General features: G+C 43.3%; 1 protein-coding gene across 1 annotated transcript in view; it reads left to right on the top strand.

Annotated features, from left to right (window-relative positions):
* The window catches only part of ADARB2 (adenosine deaminase RNA specific B2 (inactive)), a 306,178-nt gene that overhangs the window by 254,543 nt on the left and 28,094 nt on the right, over window positions 1-23,541 (top strand). The window contains exons 5-6 of the mRNA XM_054642603.2: window positions 7,786-7,954; window positions 14,823-14,974. Of these exons, the coding sequence (XP_054498578.1) occupies window positions 7,786-7,954; window positions 14,823-14,974 (321 nt within the window). The remainder of the gene's footprint in view (window positions 1-7,785; window positions 7,955-14,822; window positions 14,975-23,541) is intronic.

Genomic DNA, 23,541 nt, shown 5'->3' with positions numbered 1-23,541 from the left:
CTCAGGACCTCAGTTCTGCTGCTCTAAATTTAGTGCCCACTTCTCTCCTTGGGGTTTGTACCTTTCAGTTACTCAGAAACAAGCACATCAATGTTCATAGTTTGCATATTCAATTTTTGTACTCTCTCCTGCTGGGTCACTCTTCTCTGCAGCCCCCAGCAGCCTTGCCTTTGTTTTCTGATTCCCTTCCACTCGGGCAACCTCCTCACCATTCTTTTCCACACTGGAAATCCACCTTTTGAATGAGTTTTAAAGGAAAGGCCTGCACAAAATTTCTAGCAAAATGGATTAGCACAAAAATCCTTTCTCAGGCATCCCACGGTGTGATCAAACAGCACGAAATGAGCTTGTGTCAGAAAGGGATTTTTGTTTCAGAGGAACCGAATTTGGAACTTATTTACAAGTGCACTCCCCACCCCTCCCCACCCCCGTGGGTTTGGGCAAAATTTACTGTGGCTGACTGTGAAAGGAGAGCCATGGCCACTGTCAGACCATACCCTGGCTCTTGCTTCCAGCCCAGAGGGGGCAGAGATCGGGGCAGAGAGGACTGTGACTCTGTCCCTGCTCCTTCACTGATGAAGATGAAGAGTTCTGCAAAGAATAGCTTTCCCTAGGCAGCACAGTCAGAGGGAGGACTACTTAACACATTAATAAGGGAAGAAAATATGAGGCTCACAGAGGCCCCCTCTACACCCTTTCTTTCCACAGAAATACAATATATTCAGTTACACATAACCCACATTTTGATGTAAGGAAAGGAAATCCCTGTGTAACTCCAGTGTTTCAAAGACTGTTCCCTTTATACCCCTAAATATCTGTAACCTCACTGCTAGCCACTTCTTTGTTCCTATTATTTGCCAGCTGTGTATCAGCCTTTTGTTCAGACTTCTGCTATTCCATTTCCTAAGCCCTCAACATGCTTCTTTCTTCCCATATTTTAGTCAGCTGCTTCACATCAGCTGCTCCCATCCACCTCAGGGGTGTTCTTTGGGACATCCAGTGTGAGCTACAGTTCTTTGGGATATCCTGTGTGGGTTACAGCCAGAGTGCTCACTGAAGTCACAGGTTCCTTTTTGTCACTGGAATTATCACAATCACTACCACAGCTACAATAGAAAATGGAGAGAAAAAAATGAGCTGCAGCAGTCTTTATGGCTGGTAGATAAATGCATCCTGTCCATTGATATATGCATACTGTTAATCCTCCCTGCTGTACACAGTTCTTCTCTTATGGCTATACATTTTTAAATTTTTTTTTAGTCATGAGTTTGGTTTTGTTCCCCATGCAGAACTGGGGACAGCAGAGCTCTGTGGTTCAGGGATCTGCCTTGGGACAGTGGGGTGGGTGCAGGACTGTGCCCACAGCACATCCCTGCAGACAGCTTTTCCAGCATCACTGCCCTTTCATGTCTTGACTATCTCTTATTACAAAATTAAAGCCATTCTAAGAATGTGATAGGGCTGCCAGGGAAGAAGATAAGAGAAAATAATGCAGGACTTGTCAGTGCTATGTAACATCAAGAAATTTCCCTTTCCTAAACAAACCTGAAATGGAAACCTGAACTTATTCAGCTGTGAGTAGAGGGTATTAAAAAAAAAAACCACCCTCCTCTGTGATCAGAGCTCAATTAAGCTGCCTTGAAAATTATTCCAAATACACTTTTTTCAGATAACAATAGACAATCCCTTTGACTGATTTGCTAAAAAAGGTAAAGAAAGAGCATAAAATTATTGCTTATCAGAGAGAGAAGCAGCACCATTTAAAATAACATGAAATTGTATCCCATGAATTATTCAGGAGGGCTGATGTTACACTATCATTATTTCTGGCTTTCCTTTTTACTGCATTGCATTTTGTGTAAGTTGTCACGCACCCAATAAAAGAAGTGTGGGTTTTCTTAATTAATCAAACCTGATTTTTCTGATTTTTTTTTTCTAATTTAAAATGAATATATTTCGAGCAGTGAGCTGTCTTCACGGTGTCAAGCTGAAAAAGAAGATGGATTTCACTACCACTAGCAGGGTCTAAAACATGCAGTGCAATAGTCACTTGCATACTGACTGGTGCTTCTCTACGTGTCGTGCCAGCTGCTGAGAAACCAAAGTGTGATCCCAGTTGTATCCTGGCATTAGCAGTTGTAAACTCCATCCTGTTCTGTGTGAGTTGGGCTCACTGAATTTCTCAGCTCTCTGATGCACAGCCTGTGTGATTTCCGATTGCAGGTACCAGTCTACACCTCCTGTGATTTCCTCAGGATTTTGATTTTCCTTTTCCAACACAAAAATATGCAAGGCTACAAACTCATTCTTATGGAAGGTCCTAATTATCATAGCCCACTAGAAGAGTAACTCTTTTAAAATCAGTGGAAGCATTGACTAGACTAGCCAAAACTCACTTGTTTTATTGGTAGAGCTGTGTCTCCAAGCAGATGGGTGTTGGCATTTTGTGTTTATGGCCACAACTGACTTAAACACCCAGTTCACAACCACAGTCCATAAGATGTCAGCCAGTTCTCCACATCCAGCTTGTCTGCTGAGCAAACCTTCATATTTTTGTTTGCTGACTCTCTCTTCTGTCAACATTTTTCTGAACCATTTCTGTTACAAGCTCTGTTGCTGCAGGCCTGCTGTTTTGGGAGGTCACATAGGGAAGACAGCCCTGTTTTCTTTCTGTGTAATAGTTCAGCTCAAGGCAAAATGAGCATCCTTGAATATACTAACATTGATATAATTATCCTTAATTGTTGTGGGAGAAAAAATCTCATGAAGTTTAAACATAAGGGAAAATAATGTAAAGGAAAGATTTGTTCTGCTTGCCCTCTTATGATTTGGGGAGTTTTGATCTGTATTTTGCTGCTTGGAAGAGAAATCTCACTGAGAGCATCTCTCCACAGTGTAGAAAGCTTTGTTCTTCTGGCTGTCTATAGATCTCCAGAGTTCATGAAGAGAAGCTGGCAATACTGAGATGTAATGTAGACCATCAAAAAGCAAATATCTAAACTAGGCCAGATGAATCACCTCCTAGGAAATTCCTCTCCTTTGACTACAGAGTCTACAGCAATTAGCTCAGCTATGGACATCTAAACTCTAGTTATCCAGAACAGCTGAAATGAATCTCCCTGCTGGTGTCAGCAAACTGGAAATGGCTCATAATAAAACCCAGTTTCTTTTCAACAGCTCAGCTGTGACATGAAAATCTGCACAATCACTGACAGACAAAAAATGAACATCGGGGGTTTGAGGTTCCCCCTGCCTGGCTGTGAGAGGAGTTCCTGCCTCTAGACCCAGGGTGGGCTCAGGCTTCCAGCAGAGCTCCAGAAAGGATTGTTACCTCACTGAATCATAGACTGGATATGTGGTCAAAGGCAATGTGCTATTTATGTGGACATTTTTGTTTTATAATGCAAGTAATTAATTGACAGAATTGGTCAAGATAAAATGTAGTGAATTCCCTCCCTGCTCTCTCAGCTGTCCTCAACAACAGGGTATGAGCCAGGACCCAGCCACTATGCTGACACAGCTTCCCAATTTCCTTTCCCCTGCTCCATTTCCTTTTCAAATTGAAAACTATTAGAAGTCTTTAGGCAAATAATAGAAACCTAATGCAGGTGCCTGTTATAAATTGTTCACTAGTTACTTTTAACCTAATGTCTCTTCAAACATTACTTTGCACAAGGCAACGAGGGTAGGAAATGCCTCATGAATTCTGACAATCAGTGGGTCAGGAGTTAAGGTCATAATAATGTAGCCCATTTCTCCTTGTTTGTCAAATAACCTGGATGCAATTACATCCCTGGATCTTTCACCTGAGATTGACTCTCCTCAGTAAGAACATGAGTCTTGTGGGGAGCAATCTTTGTATAATCCTGAGCAGGGTAGGTGCCATAAGGCTGGTGGTGCCAGTTACTGTTCATGTAGGATTCTGCCACTCACAAAGCCACAGCTTTCCCAGGCATGGCTTGAGGATGTGCACAGTCTGCATCTGCTGCATGTCTGAGGTTAAATTAATCAATGCTTATGAGGGAGCTCGACTTTCATAAATAGAAATTGCTTGAGAAACTTGAAGTATTCTGCAAGCAAAATAAAATAGGAAGTAAACATAAATAACAAGAGTTAGTAATTACTGGTTTTAATGCAAAATAGACAAATGTACAGAAGTGCCTATTAATTCTGAATCACTGAAGCAAGTATCTAGGCTCCAGAGCTGAAAATGCTGCCTAAAATGCCAGTGTGATTAGTCAATGCTAAAATCTGCCTTCATCAGCTAAGCATCACATCTTGTTCTCAGAGAAAAATTCCTCCCATGTTCACTGGCAATAATATCAAACATTCCACAGGGGATAAACCTCCAGCTCTGTGTGTGTACCAAACAAGGCATGCAAGGGGACAATCTGTTAGCATGTATGCTCCTGAACACAGCGGACAACTGTCAGGTTGTTGGAAGGATTTCTCATCATGCTGGGTGCCCTCACAGGCAGCATTGAACAGTGCTACATTGGTCACAGATCACTTTCTCCATTTGGCTCCCCAGTGAGGTGTAAATATTTCAGAGCTAATGCATAAGTCATGTACACCTGGGTTTCCAAGTGCCACAGCAGCGAGACATAACTCTTGGGGATTTCTGAACATAGAGGAGCATGGATTATTTTCTGACACTGCAAATGGAAAATACATGGAGATCTTTAATGTTTAACACTCAGAGTGGTTCTGCAAATTCTTGGAAGCCATTGCCTCCCAGCCCCAGGCAGCATCTAAGTGATGTTCTGCAAACACCTGCACCTTGCCAGGACTGGCAAACACCCCAGGCTGTGTCCACACATGGTACCCACTGGGGCCCCATACCACTGGAAGCCAACATATGGAGTTAATTCACCCAAAGATGAACACCCCAAGCACACTGGCTATTGCTGTGCAGGTGGACATTGTGATAGCAAACATCAGAGAGATTCACATTATTGCTGCATCTGATAGGTGTTGGATACCTTTCTGTTTCATTTGTGAATAAATCCAGACCTTACAGAAAATCCTGAGTGAATTCATCAGCTTATCCTCATCTGAGAGGAGAAAAAGAGTTAAGTTTATTTGTGGATAAAATGATTGAAGAAATAAAAGACATCACACTGTGCACTGGGCTGACTGGGGGGTGAGGAAGGTGTAGATCCCAGAGAGCAGGAGGGCTTACCCAGGGGGTCTGCTCTGTATTTTCAGAGCCTGGTGCTTTGGCTATGAGGTGAAGGGGGAGAGGAGGAGGCACACCAGGGGTTTGCTAATGTGAGGAGAAGGAAGCAGTTGGTCTCTCTGCCCTGAGAAGGAGCATTGGCAGAGGTCCCCAGGGGCAGACAGAGAGGCTCACAGGTTTCTGTAGGAGGGAATTGCCTCCTGGTGTGCTCCTGCTGTGCTGAGGTAAGTAAGGCACTATCTATGGTAGTAAACAAATAAAATAGAACAGAAAAATAACTGATTCTCTTCATGGGCCTTCCAACCAAGGAAAATATTACATACTGTTGAGGGAAATATACACTGCTTTTTGAGATGCTGAGTGGGACTCAAACACCTCAGTGGCTGGCAGTGGACCATGAAGTATTTGATGTTAGTCCATGTGAAAGACACTGTTAGCTAGATGGACATGTCACAATCTAAGATACCTATTATTTTTCTCATGAAAGCAGTGACCCTAAAGCAAAGCAGATTTAATGTACAGACTATAAGCACATTTCTTTGTAGGGAATGAGTAATTTTTCCACCTCATTATTACTTTTTACCTAGTAATAAACTTGGAATAAACACAAAGGCTTTTTCTCCTCTCCATTTCTCCCATGTGTCTCCATCTTCACTTCTTGGGTTTTCAAGATTTCCAGCTCTTTTTTTTTTCTGCCTAATAAATACTCTAAAACACTTTTTTAGGGCCACATCTACAGTACCAAATAGAGATTAAGCTCTCAGCACAGGCATACAGTGATGTGTACTTTGTCACTAGTACCTGTAACAACTTCTCTATGAAACTCTCACAGCCAGGGGCTCAGATGGGATTAACTGAATTTTTCACAATATTTACCCCTCTCCTACAAATGCCACAATGCTGCAATGCCACATTACTACTAAACTTTTTGGATTACTGATGTAGCTTTTATATCGATATAGGCATGAAATAATTTTGATATCATTTGCAATTATATTCATTAAGCATAGCTACAGTGCTACAGCATATGATCCACTACTAGTCCCAGTGCTGTGTGGAGATTATGAAAGTTGTTAATGGCATTTACTGACTGGGAAATCATTGGCAGCACCAATCCTTTGTTTAAAATATTATTTCCTTCTCCATTCAACTCTTTTGTCATTTAACACCAATAGATTTTATAAGGGAACATGGCCCCAAACGTGCCATGCCAATAAAATCTCTGCAGTTTTTCAATTTTTCTGCTATTCAATAGACCTCATAAGAGGAAAAAAAAATATTTTTGCTGACTCTATAAAGCTACTCCTAAAGCTTTCCTAAAGCTAAAGTAATACCATAGATTCAGCATTACCATAGCCCACAGGAAGATTGTTTCCATTCCTCCTATGGGTATTTGCAGTCTCAGACCTGTCTTCATTTGACTTGTCACATTTTGAGGTCTTGATTCAGTTACCTAAACATGGGTGTGTGTTTTCACTGTGCCTCTTTTTTCTGTGTGAGATGCATGGGGAGTGTGCAGAACCCCTGGGCTTCCCAGACTGCGGCCAGATGTTAGGCAGGACATCAAGGGCATCTCAGGTGACACTACCTGGGCACAGCCACACCAACACCAGCACTCTGAGCTGCTGTGCTGCCCTGTGCAGGTGTTTGCCCACACACAGCCATTGTGTCAAACACAGCCCTACACTCAGAGGCTACTTTGTCCCTTCTAGAGGAAGCACCTATCAGGCAAAAAGTTCTTTTTCCCAAGAGCTGCTCCCTTGTTCTTTGGTATTCAGTGAGATGAGTCCAGAGATGTGTTTCTCAAGAGATCATTTTGGACTCAGTTAATTCTAAATTCTACTTTGAAATTGTCCACAGGGCTGAATGAGCTATGTTTTAGAGTAAAACCCAGGTCCTGCTGAAGTCTCTAAGCATTTTGCAACTGTCTCCAAATAAATTAGGATTTATTCCTAGAAAGTGTCTATCTGGATCATGTAAGGGACATCTTTCAATTGCCATCACCATTATGTAGAGAGGCAACAGATGAACAAATGATTAAATGCTCCATCCCAGAGACCAGACTGAAAAGAGCACTGATGTAGTTGCTCCTGGAGAAGCTAAAAGGAAATGGAACTAAAAGTCAAATCTGTCAGGGTATTTTCTTCATGATTTTTAAAGAGTGGCCCCAGAAGCATCACTTCCATTTTTTTACTACTTAAAATGCAACAGCAATGAAACCTAACATTACAGGGAGTATGTGCTCCCACCAGAAAATTCTTCAACAGCTCATAAAAACCTGGCCATTTATCAGCACTGCAGGAGATCTTTATTACCTCCCTACAGCATATGCTCTGCTATGATGTAGTTATTGATTTAACAAGTAAACTTCATGGTGAGCTTTTATCTTGGAATTAGCAGCAAGACTGAAATGTAGACCCTCTTATTCTAATAACACAGAGATGTGAGATTCCTGCATATTCCAAAGGCCATATCATCATCTTAACAAGCATCCCATTAGGGCTATCTGGCTGCCACATCAAAGTGTGTGCTGAGAGGACTTTAACAATCATGGTATCATACTCACCCCCAGCAATTTCACAGCACTTTTGTTTTTCTTCCTACAGGTTTGGACATCAGGCAAGCTCAGGTTATTGTGCTGTCATCGGGTACCAAATGTATAAATGGGGAATACATAAATGACCAAGGGCTTGCGGTCAACGACTGCCATGCAGAAATTGTGGCAAGAAGGGCATTTGTTCACTTCCTCTACTCACAGCTGGAGCTACACTTAAGGTAACAGAATTCTGTTGATTTTTGGGGGCTGTTATACGGCCTTCAGTGGGACAGATCTATCTTCCAGACAACTGAGCTATTTGTTTCTTTATGTCATTTTTTCTGAGTGTTTAGGTGATGAAGGAACAATACAGTGCACACAAAAACTTGAGAGTTAGGTAGTCTAAAGTGTTGGGTCATGAGCTGCTTTACTTCAGCTGATTCTCTTTCAGCAGCGATTAGATATGACTCATAAAGCTGGGCTTTATGAAGCCTGATGATTTTGTACAAATCTTTACGTGCAGGCTTATTAGCATCATTCACTGACCAGAGACTCAAAGGGAGTCGTTTTGCTTAATGCAGCCATTTTCCTGTCTTCCTTGCTGCTGCTGAAAGATCTCAAAGAAGTGATTTATTGATCATTAATGTCTTCATTGACTCACTAGAGAACCAATGAGTGTTAACAGCACAGCAAACTTTGTGCCAAAGTGTAAGATGCTTATCACTTACTCCTTCTTTATGATGTTTTAAAATGTTATAGCATGTAGAATCATTACAGTGGAATTACTGTTCTTGTCTTCAGCCAAATCCACCTTGTTACCATTTAAATGGCTAATGGGTCATACACTGCCTGGAGGATGGTAATATGTGGGATACCTCACCTCAGAATTCTGTCTTTTCTCTGATCCTGTCTATCAACAGTCTGGAAGAGGTTATGTAGTGCTTGGTTATAAGCTTTGCAGAAGACACCAAAATGTGGGAAGGACCAGTCACTATGCTTGAGGGCTGGTCTGTCATCCCAGCAGGCTGGAGGGCTGGACCAGCAGGAAGTTTGACAGAAAACTTAGCAAGGACAAATGCCAAGTCCCACACCAAGGAGGAAAGAATGACCTTCCTCCTTTCCATCAAGATGAAAGAAATCCAGGCTGTAGAGCAGCTCTGCTGAAAAGGGACAGGGCTTGTAGACAGACAGGAACCAGGACATTAGCCGGTGGTGTGCCTAACAGCAGGGAGGTCAGCAGGATCCTGGGAAGTATGAGGAGTCTGCCAAGGGATGTGAGCATCCACCACTAATCAGCACTCATTACAGCCCATCTACAGTGCTATGTGCAGTTTTGGGTGCCCCAAAGGAAGGACACCAATCATCTGACACAGATTCAGCAGTGCCTGCCCAGAGTCTCAGGGCCCAGAGCACCTGGGCTGTGTGGAGGTGCTGACAGATGTAGACCTGGTCAGCCTGCAGGTGGGATGGCAGAGCCAGCAAAGCAAGCCAGCAGCACAGTGGGGCTGACACCTTTACCCAGGTGTGCACAGGGAAGGTGGCAGACAAGAGGCACACGCTGAAACAATAGAAGCTCAGTCTGAGTATGAGGACTGATTTTCCCCATGGGGATAGGCTAGCAGTGGGACAGATCACTCAGAAGGGTTGTGCAGTCTCCCTCCTGTCTCAGACTTTTTTTCAAAATCTGGGTGCATAGAACCTTGAGCAATCTGTAAAACGACTTTGAGAAGGAGGTTGGGATAGAGATTTAAGGTCCTTACCAGCCTGAATTATCCTATGATGTGAAAACTAAGCAGAAGTGAGGCTGAGGTGACATTTATTATATGGAAGGAACCAAGAAATTAAGGAAAACAAACAAAAACCTCTTACTCTATAGGTCATTCTTCTGCCCTCCATTCTTGAGTGCATATTCATGTGACTTTTTCTGAAGGCCATTAAACTCAGTGCAAAAACTTCCTTTGACTTCAGAAGGTTTTGTATCATGTCACAGATGCAAGGGTTAATCTAAGCAGGATTGTGTGGTCTTGTAAGCACCTGTGATACTGTTGCACCTAAGCAGCAATAACAGAATAATGGCTATTTTAACTTCAGGCTGGAGCTGAAGACAAGAGAGTATATTGAGTACATGGGTTTGGCTAACAAAGGGGGACAAGAGCATTGAAGGGTTTAATCAAAAACAATATTCTCTCAATTTCATTCTGAACTGCTTTCAAGTTTACATTAAATTATTATGTTTTCAGCAGTGTAGCAGCCCTGGTACTTGCTTTGTGCTATGGTCTCTTGGGAAACAAGTGCTAACACTGTATCTTAAACTATTGTATTGATCCACCTCCCTAACATGTTCAGTCATATTATTACTTTATTTGGATCAATGTTAACAGCCTTTTGTTAACAGAATCCTCAGTGAAGCACAAGCTCTGTTCACAGTAACTTCAAATCACTCTCAGTTCAGCCAAGACCAGGCACCCCTGCTTGCCTGACCAGCACACACCATAAAAATCTCAACCAAAATTGTCAAGGCTAAGCACCTTTGAATGACAGAGCTGGAGTTACTGTCAAATCAGATTCTGCTTCCTTAAAGTCCATGGAGAAGCAAAACTGTGTGTTGTGATATATTCTCCAATTTTAATATTTATTGCTACGCACAGTTTTCTGCCATCATCAGGAGCTTTGTCCTGTGGTGAGAAAATTGGAGGGTTCAAAATTAAATAAAAAATGCATTTTTTGCACATTGAAATCATATTTACTCCCTTTTCTCTGGAAAAAGAGAGATCTTTTTACAGAGAAAACACATGATGCTGCCACATACTATAAGACAGAGCTTTTAGGACTGACATAGTAACTCAGCTCCACTGTGAATACATGGACACCATCTCCTCAGGCTTGGGAGAAACACAAAACTATTGTCATGCATTGGCATTAACCTAGCCCAAATTAAACTCTTCTCCTAGGCCAGGAAACTGTTGTACAAAGTAATAAATGAACTGACACCAAAAAGATGGTTTTCTTTTGAGACCATCATTCTTGACTCAAAGAACTTAAATTTTCCATCATTCAGTATGGAAGAGGCAAGTTTGTTCTGTAGAGAGTATTTCCTATTTTCCACATACCTTCCTCCCACCAAGACTACCTGCTGAGTGTGGTCACTGCAGCTGGATTTCAAACTTCAGGAACTTTCAGTGCAAGAAATATTTTTCTGTATGATGCTGTCTTTGAAAAGGAAACCCTTGTCCAGAATTTACAAATACTACCACTGACCTCAGTGAAAGCAAAACACACACTTGGCTGAGTGTAGCATGAAGGCTTCTAAGAGCAAGGGCAAGCAGGATGGAGAAAGGAAGAGCCAGGATATAAAATTAAAGGCCAGGAGACAGAGATTCACTGAACTGAATTTACCTCTTGGCAGTCAAATGTTGCCCAGGTCCCCAAGGCTCTTTGATCACCAGTGCAGAGAGATGGGCACCTCTGAGGTGGAGCTCAGCAGACCTGTTCATGTGTCTCTTGGGGGTGAGATGAACTGCCACGTACGGGGGCAATTTATTTTCCATTTCTCTAAAAAGAGAATACAGCAACTTCTTCACAAATTTAAGCTGCAGGACAGTTCCATCCACAAGCCAATGCTGCAGCACTATGGAAATTAGTTCTTTTCCCCTTCTCTTCTTTTTGCTAAATGTTAGAGGTGCAACTTTCCTGACTTTTCTTGGAAAAGAGTTCCAGAAATGGAACTTTATCCTCTCTAAGAAGCAAGAGTGACAAATACTTCAAAAGGAAACTTTCTTTCAACAATTCATTGTCTAGAGCTTGAGTTAAATAAAAGCTAAAAGCACAACTAAAACCTGTCAGCTTCTAACCAGTGTGATTAAAACCCTTAGCCCTCCCAGATTTCATTTTTATGACAACCATAATCCTCCAGTTCTCCAGACTTTCACGAAAAAGATGAGAAGGAAGACGAAAATTTTCTGATGTACAAAAGAAGGACAAGAAAGACCTTTTGAGAAGCTTTTTCTAAGAATCACCATCAAAAAGCACACAAATTCGATAGTCTGATTCTCTTGCAATGGTGATAGGAAAATCTTTTTCAGTGGTATTATTTATATCAACTGGCCAATAGGGAAGACAAGAAAATACAATTATTCTTTTTTAAAGAAAAACAAAATTAATAGAGTATCCTTAAAATAAATCAACACCTTAGTAGGCTTGCTGCTTTAGTGCACCCTTCAGGTGCTAGGGAGATGATTTTACCAGAAGGTAAGCTCTTTCAGGAAACCAGATGAAAACCACTGTTTATTTTATACATAAAAGCAAGAAATAGTCTTAATCCAGTCCAGTCAAGTTACTTTTTCAAGGAAAATCAGCTGCTTGTTACACATCTACTAAGCCTGCTGGTAGTTTCTCTAGGGTGCTCTTTTGTAGTATGTAGTACTAGAAATTTCCTGTAAATACATTTACAGGCTAAAAAACTGCTCCTCTGCTTGTCAGGCTTTGTTTCACCAAAATGCTTCATATATATTAAACCATAAGCATGTGCTAAAGTATCTTCTTCAAGCCAGCTCAAAACATGGGCATGTGTTGTGCTGAATAATGAACTTAAGCAAATGATTAGAATTTAGCACGTTCTTAAATGTTCCACTTGAATGACACTCAAATCCTAACTCCCACAGAAATGTGTAACAGGCAAAGTTTTAGGGATGAATTCTGCTCTTTTAGCCACTGCCAGTACACAGAAATGACACTTTAATGCCACCCCCTGAATGAATGGGATCTGCAGGCTCACTGTGGGCTCCTCTCTCCATTGATTTGTACAGGTTGTGTATGGCTGTGCAAAGGATGTTGTAAAGAAGAGCTGCTGCTGCAAAGTCATCTTCCCTCTCACAGTTCACCTGTCCCAGAGACAAGGCACACGGTACTGCTGCTGGAGTAGAGGTGACTTTGCAGAGGTGCATCTCATGCTTTACCTAGACCACTTTTAGCAGATCCCTGGGTCCCCCTGGGTTTTGAAATACACCAAACATCCCATGCACAATAATCTTTACTAAGCCATGGCAGATGATGTTGCAACCCAGACTCTTTCCCAACAATACTCTCTGAGTTTTGTTATGAATCCTGTTCAGCCACAATGCAGGAATGAACCTCATGTTTGAGTTCAGTTCCTAAAAAACCATCCCAAAGGCAGGTCAGGACCCTATGTGATATGAAGAACCTCAGCCTGCTGGAGGAGAGAATCAAGTTGCCTTGCCCTCCAGCCCTGCCAACTATTTTTAGAGCAGCTGTGTATCATCCAACCTGGCAGCCACACTGGCCACAGACCCTTGTTGGTGCTCATGAAGAGGTAAGAGAGCAAGGTTAATCATTGGAAAACAATGACCTGTGAAAACAGGATGGAAGCTGAACTCCTGAAATCCAGCCCAAAGCATGACTGCTCCAACCCTACATAGCAACTGTCTCCAAGTACTGTAAGCTGCCCCCCCCTCACACTCTAGTGAGATTTAATGTAATAATAGCAGGCATTTGGACTGCACAGCTTTGTATTCTCCCAGCTGATTTTGCAGTGAATTATTTAGAACTACCTGCAATTGCTCTGAAGTCCAAGCAGCAGGACTTGCAGAGATTTTATTATTTCAGAGGCTTGTATCAGGGCGATAATATAATTAGTGCAGTTGGGAAGTTCCACCACAGCCAGCAGAAAATGAAGGAGCAGCATGTGGCAGCCCCAGCTCGGCAGCCAGTGTGACTCCCTGTCCCTGACAGGCGAGCTAATGTGCCTGTAAATTCCTCCTGACAGCAAACGCATCCTGGCATCAAGAAATGACAAAACACCCAAACCATGGAAGAGTGACAGCCAAACAGCTTCAATAGCACAGAGGCTGCTCTGGGAGAAAACAGGCAGAGGCAGCTTGGATGAAAGCCAAGGACTCGCTCAAAGGCTGAGTAAAAAGCGCTCCTGTTTGCACTATCAGGAGGCAGAGAGACAGGCAGAAATCGCCTTGGTTAATGGGCTGTCCTGTAGTGAATTAAACTGGTGGGATTCTGCCTTATAAACAGCATCCCAGGAAAAATCATTACCTGCAGGTGCTGTTCTGTTCAGAGATACTCCTCCAAAAAGACCCTTGAGTTTTTGAAGGAAGGACCAGGCCATCAGAGGGAAAGGACTCTCATCATAATTTCAGCAATCACATTTTCACCTTCAAAATTATAATCGTGACCATCGCCCAAACACACGTATTAGAGGCAGCTGTCTGTCAGAGAAATCACCCATATCTTCCCAAATGTAACTCCTGGGAGGAGCTGCACAGCAGCAGAGCCTTAATGCTGTGCTGTTGCTGCAAATGGCAGCACTGGGAGGGTTTGGCCTCCCGGGCAGCTGTTGCTAATGGAATATGTGCACTGCATCCCCATCTAGCTGCTGAACCACTGCAAAGATAAAAGCTTCATCTCAATAAGTATCTTTTTCAACTCAGCTGAGAAAAGCCTGTACAACTTTTGTCCATCCTTCTTAAGATGGCTTCTGATTTCCAAAAGTGCCAAGTGACCAAGAGGCCCCTGCTGACCTATGTGGAACACTTGTAGGTGGCTGTGGTTGAATGGGGGAGAAGAGCAACACCTGGGGAGCAGGGGTGACTGGCAGTGGTGGGTGCTTTGTAAGAGGCCCTTTTCAGTGGAGCATATGAACACATAGCTGTGGTGATTGATGTTAATGGGATTCAAACATGTGTCTAGGAACTGTGATCAGCAGAGCTGATGTGTTCACATGAGAGCCCAAGAGAACTCATTTTTTCATGCACCAGAACCACTTTAAAACCAGTGTTTTTGTGCATCTGTGCATGTAAGGAAGGAGAGTTACCCTTCAAAAATCCACATTTTATCATTAGAACATATCTTAGGTAAGCAAGCCAAAAGCCCTTTGGCAGCTTTGACCTCCTTCACACATTTCTTCACCTGGAGAAGCTCACTGTTTTTCTTTTGCTGTCACTAGGCAAAATATATGATGCCGGGTGCTAATAAAAACAAACAAACAAGCAGAGGGAGAAAAGGAGAGAGAGAGAGAGCACAGAAATGTTTCTGATTTGGCATGTAACAAATGACCTGGAACCTCTTTTGTGATCATAGCAAACGGCGAGAAGACTGGGAGCGATCAATCTTCGTGCGGTTAAAAGAGGGAGGCTACAGGCTGCGGGAGAACATCCTGTTCCACCTGTACGTCAGCACTTCGCCCTGCGGAGACGCGCGCCTTAACTCCCCCTACGAAATCACAACCGACTGTAAGAGAACAATCTTCCCTCTCCTTTTCCTCCTTTCTGTGCCTTCTGTCTTTTTTTTTTTTTCTTGTTGTTCTTTTTTTTTTTTTTTTTTTTAAGATCCTTCTTGCTCTCTTTCTTTGCTGGCAGAAAGTGTTTCGCTTGAGAGTGAAAACACTACAGGCTTTAGAGAGTGTCTGTCTGTCTGTCTGTGCAACTGGTGCTTGGTCCTGTGTGCTGGGGGAAAATCAGAGCTGGGCAAGGCAGCTCTGCACACCTGGGGTTCTCTGGCTCTGCTGGGGAATACATCCCTGCATTTCATGCTTGATACAAACAGCCCTGAAAGTAAATGGTGTTTTGGAAAGCACCCCCATGATCAAAAAGGTCCTTGAAGCCACAGCCAGAGGCTGGACCAGAGGATCAAGGCTCTAACTGGAGATGCATAGACTCTTCTCAGGGTTCACAGCCCATACATATAGAGATTGAGGGGTTGCATTTTCACAGGCTGCAGCAGCTTGAGTCTGAAGTAGAGCACTGATATGATACAATATTTGATACAGCACATCTGTAGTGTTGATTGTTCATCAGACTCTCTCCAAATATCGCCTGCACTTGCAGCAAATAATGGCAAGACCCTCATGTAAGAGATCCTTCCAAAGCCATCCTGCCTATATCAAATACACTGCATGGTCACTGCATGGCAGGTGGGTTTGTTAGAGTCCACCAGGTCAGCCTTAGAATCCCTGCAACCATACCTATGGCATTCAAGCAAACACATGATTTTCCAGGGATTTCTTCTCTAGAGGTGATCCTGAAAATGAGATTAACAAACCAGGTCTTGAGCCAGTGTGTGCCACCAAGAGGCCTGCAGAGCTTGTTGTCCATGATGACAAATCCCAACTCCACCATGACCCTGCACTCTCACCTTACCACTCCCAAACATGCCTGTCCCTGCCATGGCAGGGGCATGTCCTTGTTGCTTTCTCCTTGCACCAGCTTTGTCCCTGCCTAGCCACATGGAATGCCCCCAGCCAGGGACAGGGGACCCCGGAGATCTGTGGCTTGTCATCACATGCCTGTCACCCCATGATCCAATGCACAGGGCACTCTCTTATCTCTGCCCAGCTACTGCTCCTCATACCTGTGTTTTACAGTGCTGCAAAGCCCATAGTGCTGGCTGCCAAATGTGCACATAGTGAGAAATGGTCCTTGCCTTGACTACCTTGAATGTGAGGCAGGCAAGACAAAAGAATGGATGGAGGAGGAATCATAGACATGGAAATGTAAAATTAATCACCCAGGGTCACAAAACGACCTCACTTCCTCACAGGCAAATCCATCAGATGGTAGTTGCCTTCCTTTGTGATTTCTTATTTGTATAAGTTATTTATCAATGATTGGGTATTATTCTGCCCAGACTAGAATTTCTTTTCACATGTGAAAGAGCAGCTTGCTGGGGCAAGAAAGCAGAATGCACCTATTCAGGAAAGAAATGTGGTCCTTGCCTGATGTGATTTCTGCATTGTGTCAGCAGGGTTCATAAAATGAACAAAAGCAAGTAAATGCTTAAAACTCAAAATCAAATCAACCAGTTCCTGATGAGTTAACAAAATGAAAAGACATAGCATCATCTTAAATCAAAATTAAAAATAAAAAGAGAGTGCTTATGAATATCAGAAAACAATAGTGATCTTTGGCCTCCCACTGTATAGCTGTATCAAGAGATATTTAAAAAGGCTTTATGTTTGGTTAAAGGCACACATATTTTCCAGAATGCAGGTTTCCTGGGGCACCCCTTAGCTGACACCACAATTGGAAGCACCAAAATCTGTAACTATTTTTAAAATGTGGTCCATTGTCAAGAGCAACCAGAGGCTGTCCAGGCTGGATTCTGCTCTTGTTGGCATGAGGAAGTCAGTGCTTTGGGCAGCTGACAGCCCATGCTGCCTGATTATATGCAGCTGAACCCAGCCCTGGAGGTGAACCCTGCTTGGCTCATGGATTTCTTCACAGACCAGATAAATCTCCCAGCTAATGAGGGAATGCTTCTGTAGATAACAAGATACACAAGGAGCTGTGTTTAAAAACATATAATCACACAGTGCATGACACAGACAGTAAATTTGTAGATAATCATGAAAATAATTTTCCTGTTGGCTATTACACCAATTATTTTTCCAAGCAGGAGCTGAGGCAGAAAGGTCTGTGTGGTTTAGCCAAGGTTACACAGTGACTCAGTAGCAGGACCTGAAGAGATGCTACACCCGGCTCATAATTCACTTCTTTAAACAGATCCCTCTACCTTTGTCCTGTGCTCTTAAAATAATTTAGCACTGTGTAGAAAGCCAAGTTGCCAAAAGCTGTCCTTCAGAGAGATAAGCATTTCTGCTCAGCTCACATTATCCCAGAGACATCTGGGAAGATAAGTATTTTATAATGTTTATCATTCACATCTTCTCTTCTTTTTTTTTTCTAAAGAAATAACCTTTCTTTCATCCTGTAATGACAAGAAACTCCAGATGAATGTTGTTTAATTTCTTAAACAACAAAGAGACCTCTCCTAGAGCTAGCACAAGCCATCAAACATTACTGATTATTCTCTAAAGATGCATTAACATTTAAAAACGTTGTCTCACCATGTGGTTCCTGGTTTTGAGAAGGAATATGATAAGCCTTTATCAATATTGGGAGTGAGTAAAATCCACTTCTCAAATCTCCTTCCAAAAATTTCCTATTATCCACCGTGTCTTTCCAGCACCCTCAGGGAGGCCTCACATTTCCTTCTTATGAGCTTTGTTCTGGTAAGGGAGGACGTAAGCTGGCATGCTTTGAAACCCAGTTTACTTCTTAGTGGATAGAGCAGAGTACCAAGTTTGTGGCATGTGTAGAAGTGTGAGAGCTGCAATGCAGAGGAGAGGTGCAGGCACACACCCATGCCAGCCTCAGGCAGGAAAGTGAGGTTAGGGACAAGGACATAAAACCATACTTTAATTTGAAGAAATGCCCTTCTTGAATCAGAGGTAAGCTGACTTGTTTGTTGATAACATCCTCAGGCAGCTCTAAAAGAGAGACTAAATCAGTTGGACCAGGCTGGTTTGAGCAGGGAGGGGTTTTCTAACCCTTTTTTGGTGCCTGTAGGTCAGGAGGTTGGATGAGCTTACAGGGAATGAAGTCAGAGCTTTGGGAGAAGGTACAGTCTGAGAGAGCAGGGGAAGAGGCTGAGAGCAGGACAGGAGACCAGCCAGGGTCAGTGGTGTTGCAGGAATTTGAGACTGGGAAATGCCACAGGGGTTTCAGATGTTTTTTATGGGTTTGTCCTGGTTCATTCTCTCCAGTATCCTTCTCAAGACCCTTTCCATCATTTTCCAAGGTCAGCCTCAAGGTTGTAGCACAGCTCTATGACAAAAAGGCAGCATGTTCCTGGTGTCCTCACAACTTTCATTGCTCCTTCACAGATGCAGCTTCTTCCACTCCTTCAGTTCAGTGCTGCAGGTCAGGGAGCCTGGGACTTCTCCCTTTCTGGTGCCTCCTCCCTTCATGTGCATCTCAGCCAGGTGTGCCTGCATTTCTGAGCTCTCCCAATGGCAGTACCACAGCATCAGTCACTGAGGGGCCTAAGGCAGCTGCTGTTTCCATTTATGGCACACACACTCCTGCTCATGAGTGGAGCCCTGGGGGCAGCTCACCCTGTAGCATTTGTTGCAGATTTTGCACTTTCTCCTAAATCTAGGGCAAACCACAGAATGATCAAGCCCTTGATTTGCTACAGAACTATCCTAGCTAATTTAGTGCTTCTTGACTCATTGGCTTTTTTTTTTTTTTAATCTCTTGAAAAGCAAAATGAATTGCTTGAAAATTTGAGCTAAAAAGAATCCTCTGCTTCCCCCACTCCTCCTTCCCTGGCAGTATTTTACCTCATTGTCCATCTTTTTTCAAGAGATGTGCTCTCTATGTTTTTCACTACATGGATCACCAAAGAGACAAACAGAATCTGCCCCAGGGCTTGTCTCAGTTCCTCTCCCCTGGGCTGCTTTTCTATCTCTTGCTAACATGCTGTATTGCCTTGTGCCATTGACTCCCTGATAGCCCAGCTCCTGTTTTATCCCACACTTCCTTTAGGTCTGAAACACACCATTGCATCTGCTCCACATGGGGTTTTTCTCCTGCTTGTCTATTAACCTACAGCTGTGCTGAAGCTCTCATGCACACACATTTGACAGAACTCTCATCTAAGCAGGACCCGTTTGTGACCACGTGAGCCACATCATTGCCTTGGTAGGTGATGTGATGAGGAGAAGATGTGCACTGCAGTTTTCAGAGAGTTGGGGAACTGAAGAGTACCCAGGAAGACACATTTGTGCTCTCTACTCAAGTGTGCTTTCACTGGGCAGACCTGTGCTTTCCCTGCTTGTGATTCTGGCTGCTGGATTTTGCATTCCATTCTCAGAAAAAAATGCTCTGTTCACCCCCATGTCCAGGGCTGCTGTGAAGGGTGCCCTGCTCACTGCAGTAACTCAGCATTCCCTGGTCAGATGGGGCTGACCCAGGTTTTGTCATCCCCAAACCAGACCCCTGAAATTCATATCCTGAGCAGGCTGGCTGGAGGAGGCCAGATTCACACAGAGACCCTCTAAGGAGTCTGATGATCTCCTAAAACTGTCATGAGAGTCTCAGTCCCAGAAGTCAATATTCAGTGTCCTTCAGGAGTTGTAGGATGGAAATACAATGAGGATGCTTATGGCAGTAACTGGGCTAGAACCACTCCCCAAACCATTGGGTTTGGTGAACATTTCTGGATGGGCAAGGGGGGAAGAAATCTCTGCCTTCCTTTTGCTAATCCCATGTTTGGTTAAATGAACAAATTCTGTTCTTGTAAATAGATGGTAAAAGGGGAAAACACTTCAAGAAGGACCATCTAAGTAACTCAGTGATCTGAAAAGAAATCAGACATCTGGAACTACAAGAAAATTCAGGTTCCAACAAAGTGATAAACTTGCCCATTACAAAAGTTGAGGATAGCCATAGGTCACCCCCTGGACTTGGGCACTATTTTTTGTTTCCATTACACAAATGCTCCCAGGTATCACATCTGTCTGTCACAGCTGCTGGCCTGATGCAGCTTGGGAAACCATCTTGGAAATTCCTAGCTATTTGGTGCATGGAGCAGCTTCCTCCTGGGTTGTAAAGTTGATTTTATGCTGATGAATGGCCCATCTGTGGAAGTGGGATGAAGGTGCATTATTTTCCTATTTTTCATATGACTGAGCAGAACAATACCTTGGGGGATCTCAGAAAAAAATTACCATAGAGAGCCATGCCCAGAAGTAACAGGAAACTAAAAAAATGCACACACCACTGTAGGCTATAATGCTGAATACTGCCTCAGGAGAAATAATCCCAGCACTGGAGGAATTATTGTGGTCAGCCCAGATTGCTTTGTCATATAAAGGATGCTGCAGAAATTGCAGATACAGCAAGAGGCTCTTGCATTACTTTACAGGCTAGGGAATTAGCATTAAAGAAGGTGGAAGGAAATTGTGCTTTCACTTCATTAAGACTGGACTGGGTCTTATCCAAAAGGTTTGGGTTCAGGTGTGAGCACAGCACCCTTTGTCAGGCTCCTTTGAGGTCACATTCCATGGAAGCAATGGCCCCTCCTGCTTGTGCCACTGACCCAGCCTCAATTTACCAAAGTAAATAGAAGAAATGCAGCAACTTTCTACAGCTGACTAGAGCTGGGCTGTCAAGGAGCTTGTGTCCCTGCTCAGGACTGTTAGCAGGCACTAGGTTTATATATAATTGCCTGTTTTCTAACTTGAGCTTCCCAGGCTGCTGAAATGCTGTTTCAGTGTGACTGCTTTCACTCAAATTAGCTTGGCAGGGACAGCATGGCCACAGGACAGTTCCCTCTGGTTAATTCTCTCCTTCACTGACACACCTCAGCCATGGCTGGAGCAGAGGTGGAGTGTGCTCCTGGTCAGGATGGGCAGGATGACAGCAGAGCCCACCCAGCTGTGGTGGTGCTGTGTCCCCACAAGTACTGCAGGTCTGATTTAGCTCAGGGCTCTTCAGGTGTGGAAGTGGTTGCTGTGTGTAGTTCAAAGATTTCTTTCCAGCATCTAAAATAAATCCATGCTGGCACTGTGGGGGAGCTTTCATCTTCTGGGGAAGGTGGGCAAAGGGATTTCAGGAGAAGAAAGTGTGGCTGAGAGGAATCAGTGGGACCCTGGGACAGGATGGGAAAGTTTGAGGGAGAGTGGGTCTGTGATGTTCAGCTGTGATGGGGAAGTGGGCGAGAGACAGCAGCATAAAGCCTGGGAGGGGTGGGGAAACTCTCAGGATGAGTGAAGCCCCTCTGCCTCTTCCAATGCTCAGCACCCACACAGGACCTGCAGGCACTGGCTGGAGCCATCTCCAGTGCTGCAAGAAGCTTTTCCTCCCCCAGCCTCTCCTACTCACTCTCTGCTCATCCAAGGCTTCAGAGGAGGAAAAGAATGGAAAAGGGTGGAAAGACTCCTGTAAGGGGTATTAGAATGGAGACAGTGACTGGCCCAAGCCCTTTGCTGTGAACCCTGAGCCCTTCTGAAGCCACCTGAGGAAAAAGCTGCAGCAGCAGCAGCAGTAGCTGTTGCATCTTGATGCTCAGATGGGCCCATTGCTCAGACAGAGCATCAGTGCCAGAGGGTCTGCAAATACATGGTTCACATGTTCTGGAATCCCATCACTTTTGGTGATCAAGAGGAGAGGTCTGATGCCTTACATGAGCTGTCATGCTAAACCTTTTGCCAATCCCAGAGGTCAGTTCTAGCCCCTCAACCTGCCAGAGAAACTAGTGGTGTCCAGGCTTAGGAGAGCTGTGAAAGCACTCATAGTTTTATTGTTGGTATTTTCATGCTGGAGCCAAGAATGCACTTTGGAAAGAGGCTTTCATTTCACTACACTGAAGTCCTGAAGCTTTCAGTACAATTAATCAAGCTGTACAAATTTGCTGTTGCTTTATATTCTATTATTAATCTCCACCAGGCTGGGTAGTTAGGTTCTTAGTGGAGTTTTGCTAAAGCTGACTGGTGAATAACAGCTTCAATTCATGGACAGATTTTAGGTCTCAAAGAACTGACTGGCTGGAAAAAAAAATCTAAACCTTTCAGGCAAAACTTAAAAGAAAATAATTGTGTGAAACTGTGACCACATCTTATATTTTTCGTATCTCCTGGTCATCAGTAACAAGAGATAGGAAAACCCTATTTCATTTCCTCCCATGCTCAGTTCAGGGTAAGCTTTTTCATTCAAGGCCACCTAGAATCAAATAAAAACTTGAATCTGTGTCTCTCAAGTCCTGGATCAGTGAATTCCCTCTCAGCTGAGCTAGACAGCTCCCTTTTTAAACTCTCTGTTTTAAAACTTTGTCAGAACTGACACATCATGAGAAAACTCTTTGCCTTTGACAATGCATTGAAAATGTCCCAATTCCTTCTCCTTGTGATATTCTTGGCTGCTTTTGCTTATTTGAGTTTTGTTGTTTCAGGGGGAGTTTAAAGTAGAAAATAAGATTTTTAGAAGTATGTGTCAGTGCAGTGTGTGTCTATCCAGGAAAAGAGACAGAATATGCTGAAAACTATGGATTGCTCAGAGCCAGCATTGGCCACAGCTTTGAAAAGCTTTCATGTACAGCAAAATGTGTTTGTTAAGATTCAGGAAAACAGGTTTCCAGCTATAATCAGATTCTAATTTTAACAGAATGCAGGAATCGCCAAAGGGCATTGCACTGTATTTATTGATTCTGCTTTGTTATGGCTTTTGCTGCTTTGTAAAACACTGCATTTGGATGCAATGTTCAGATGTGATAAAAAGGCTACGTTAATCAGCAAAAGACCATGCCTGAGAAGTTTTCAGAACAGCAGTAGAAAATTCCACCAAGGAAAGCTCCTTGTGCCCAGATTTGTCCAGCCCAAGGAATGGTGGTGTCTCCAAAGCCCTCTGGAAAAAGAGACCACGTGCTCCTGGACATCCCCCATTCCACCCCAACACCCCATAGCCTACTGCACATATGCACCTAAGTGAGGCACAGATTTTTTGAGTGGAAAATATCAAACCATAGTTGGGAAAAATCTCTGTGGGTGAAAACTACACCCACTCAGGTTTAATTTAGTCTAATTTGCCCTTCCACTGAGTGGGAATTACAGATAAAACCCATAAGCTAAGTTTTAGAAAGCTTATCAGGCGGCTCCAGGTCCAGTTAAGATCTTTGTGGGACTTCTGGACATCCTTAGACTTCTGGGAGTTTCTTAGAGTCAGGAGAGAAATCTGAAGAATTCAGTGTGAGTAGCAAACAATTAAATTCTTACCATGGTCCTGCAAGCTGCCTTCTCTAGCCAGACTGGGGCAAATCACCTCACTCTGGTAATTTCTATTTCTGTACCTGTAAAATTGGAATAAAAGGGATCCAGCAATCACAGCTCTGAGAAAGGGTAGTTAGTGCTGAGAGAAGAATACTAAAATGGAAAACATTGTATGTTCTGTGCACTGCTGTAAAATTATTCAGAGTAATTTAACAACTTTAATCCACAGATTTTTAAGGCTGACAGGAACTT

The sequence above is a fragment of the Agelaius phoeniceus genome, chromosome 1 (genome assembly GCF_051311805.1).
Source record: "Agelaius phoeniceus isolate bAgePho1 chromosome 1, bAgePho1.hap1, whole genome shotgun sequence".
NCBI classification, from domain to species: Eukaryota; Metazoa; Chordata; class Aves; order Passeriformes; family Icteridae; genus Agelaius; species Agelaius phoeniceus.
This window is presented reverse-complemented; position numbering and strand designations above follow the sequence as displayed.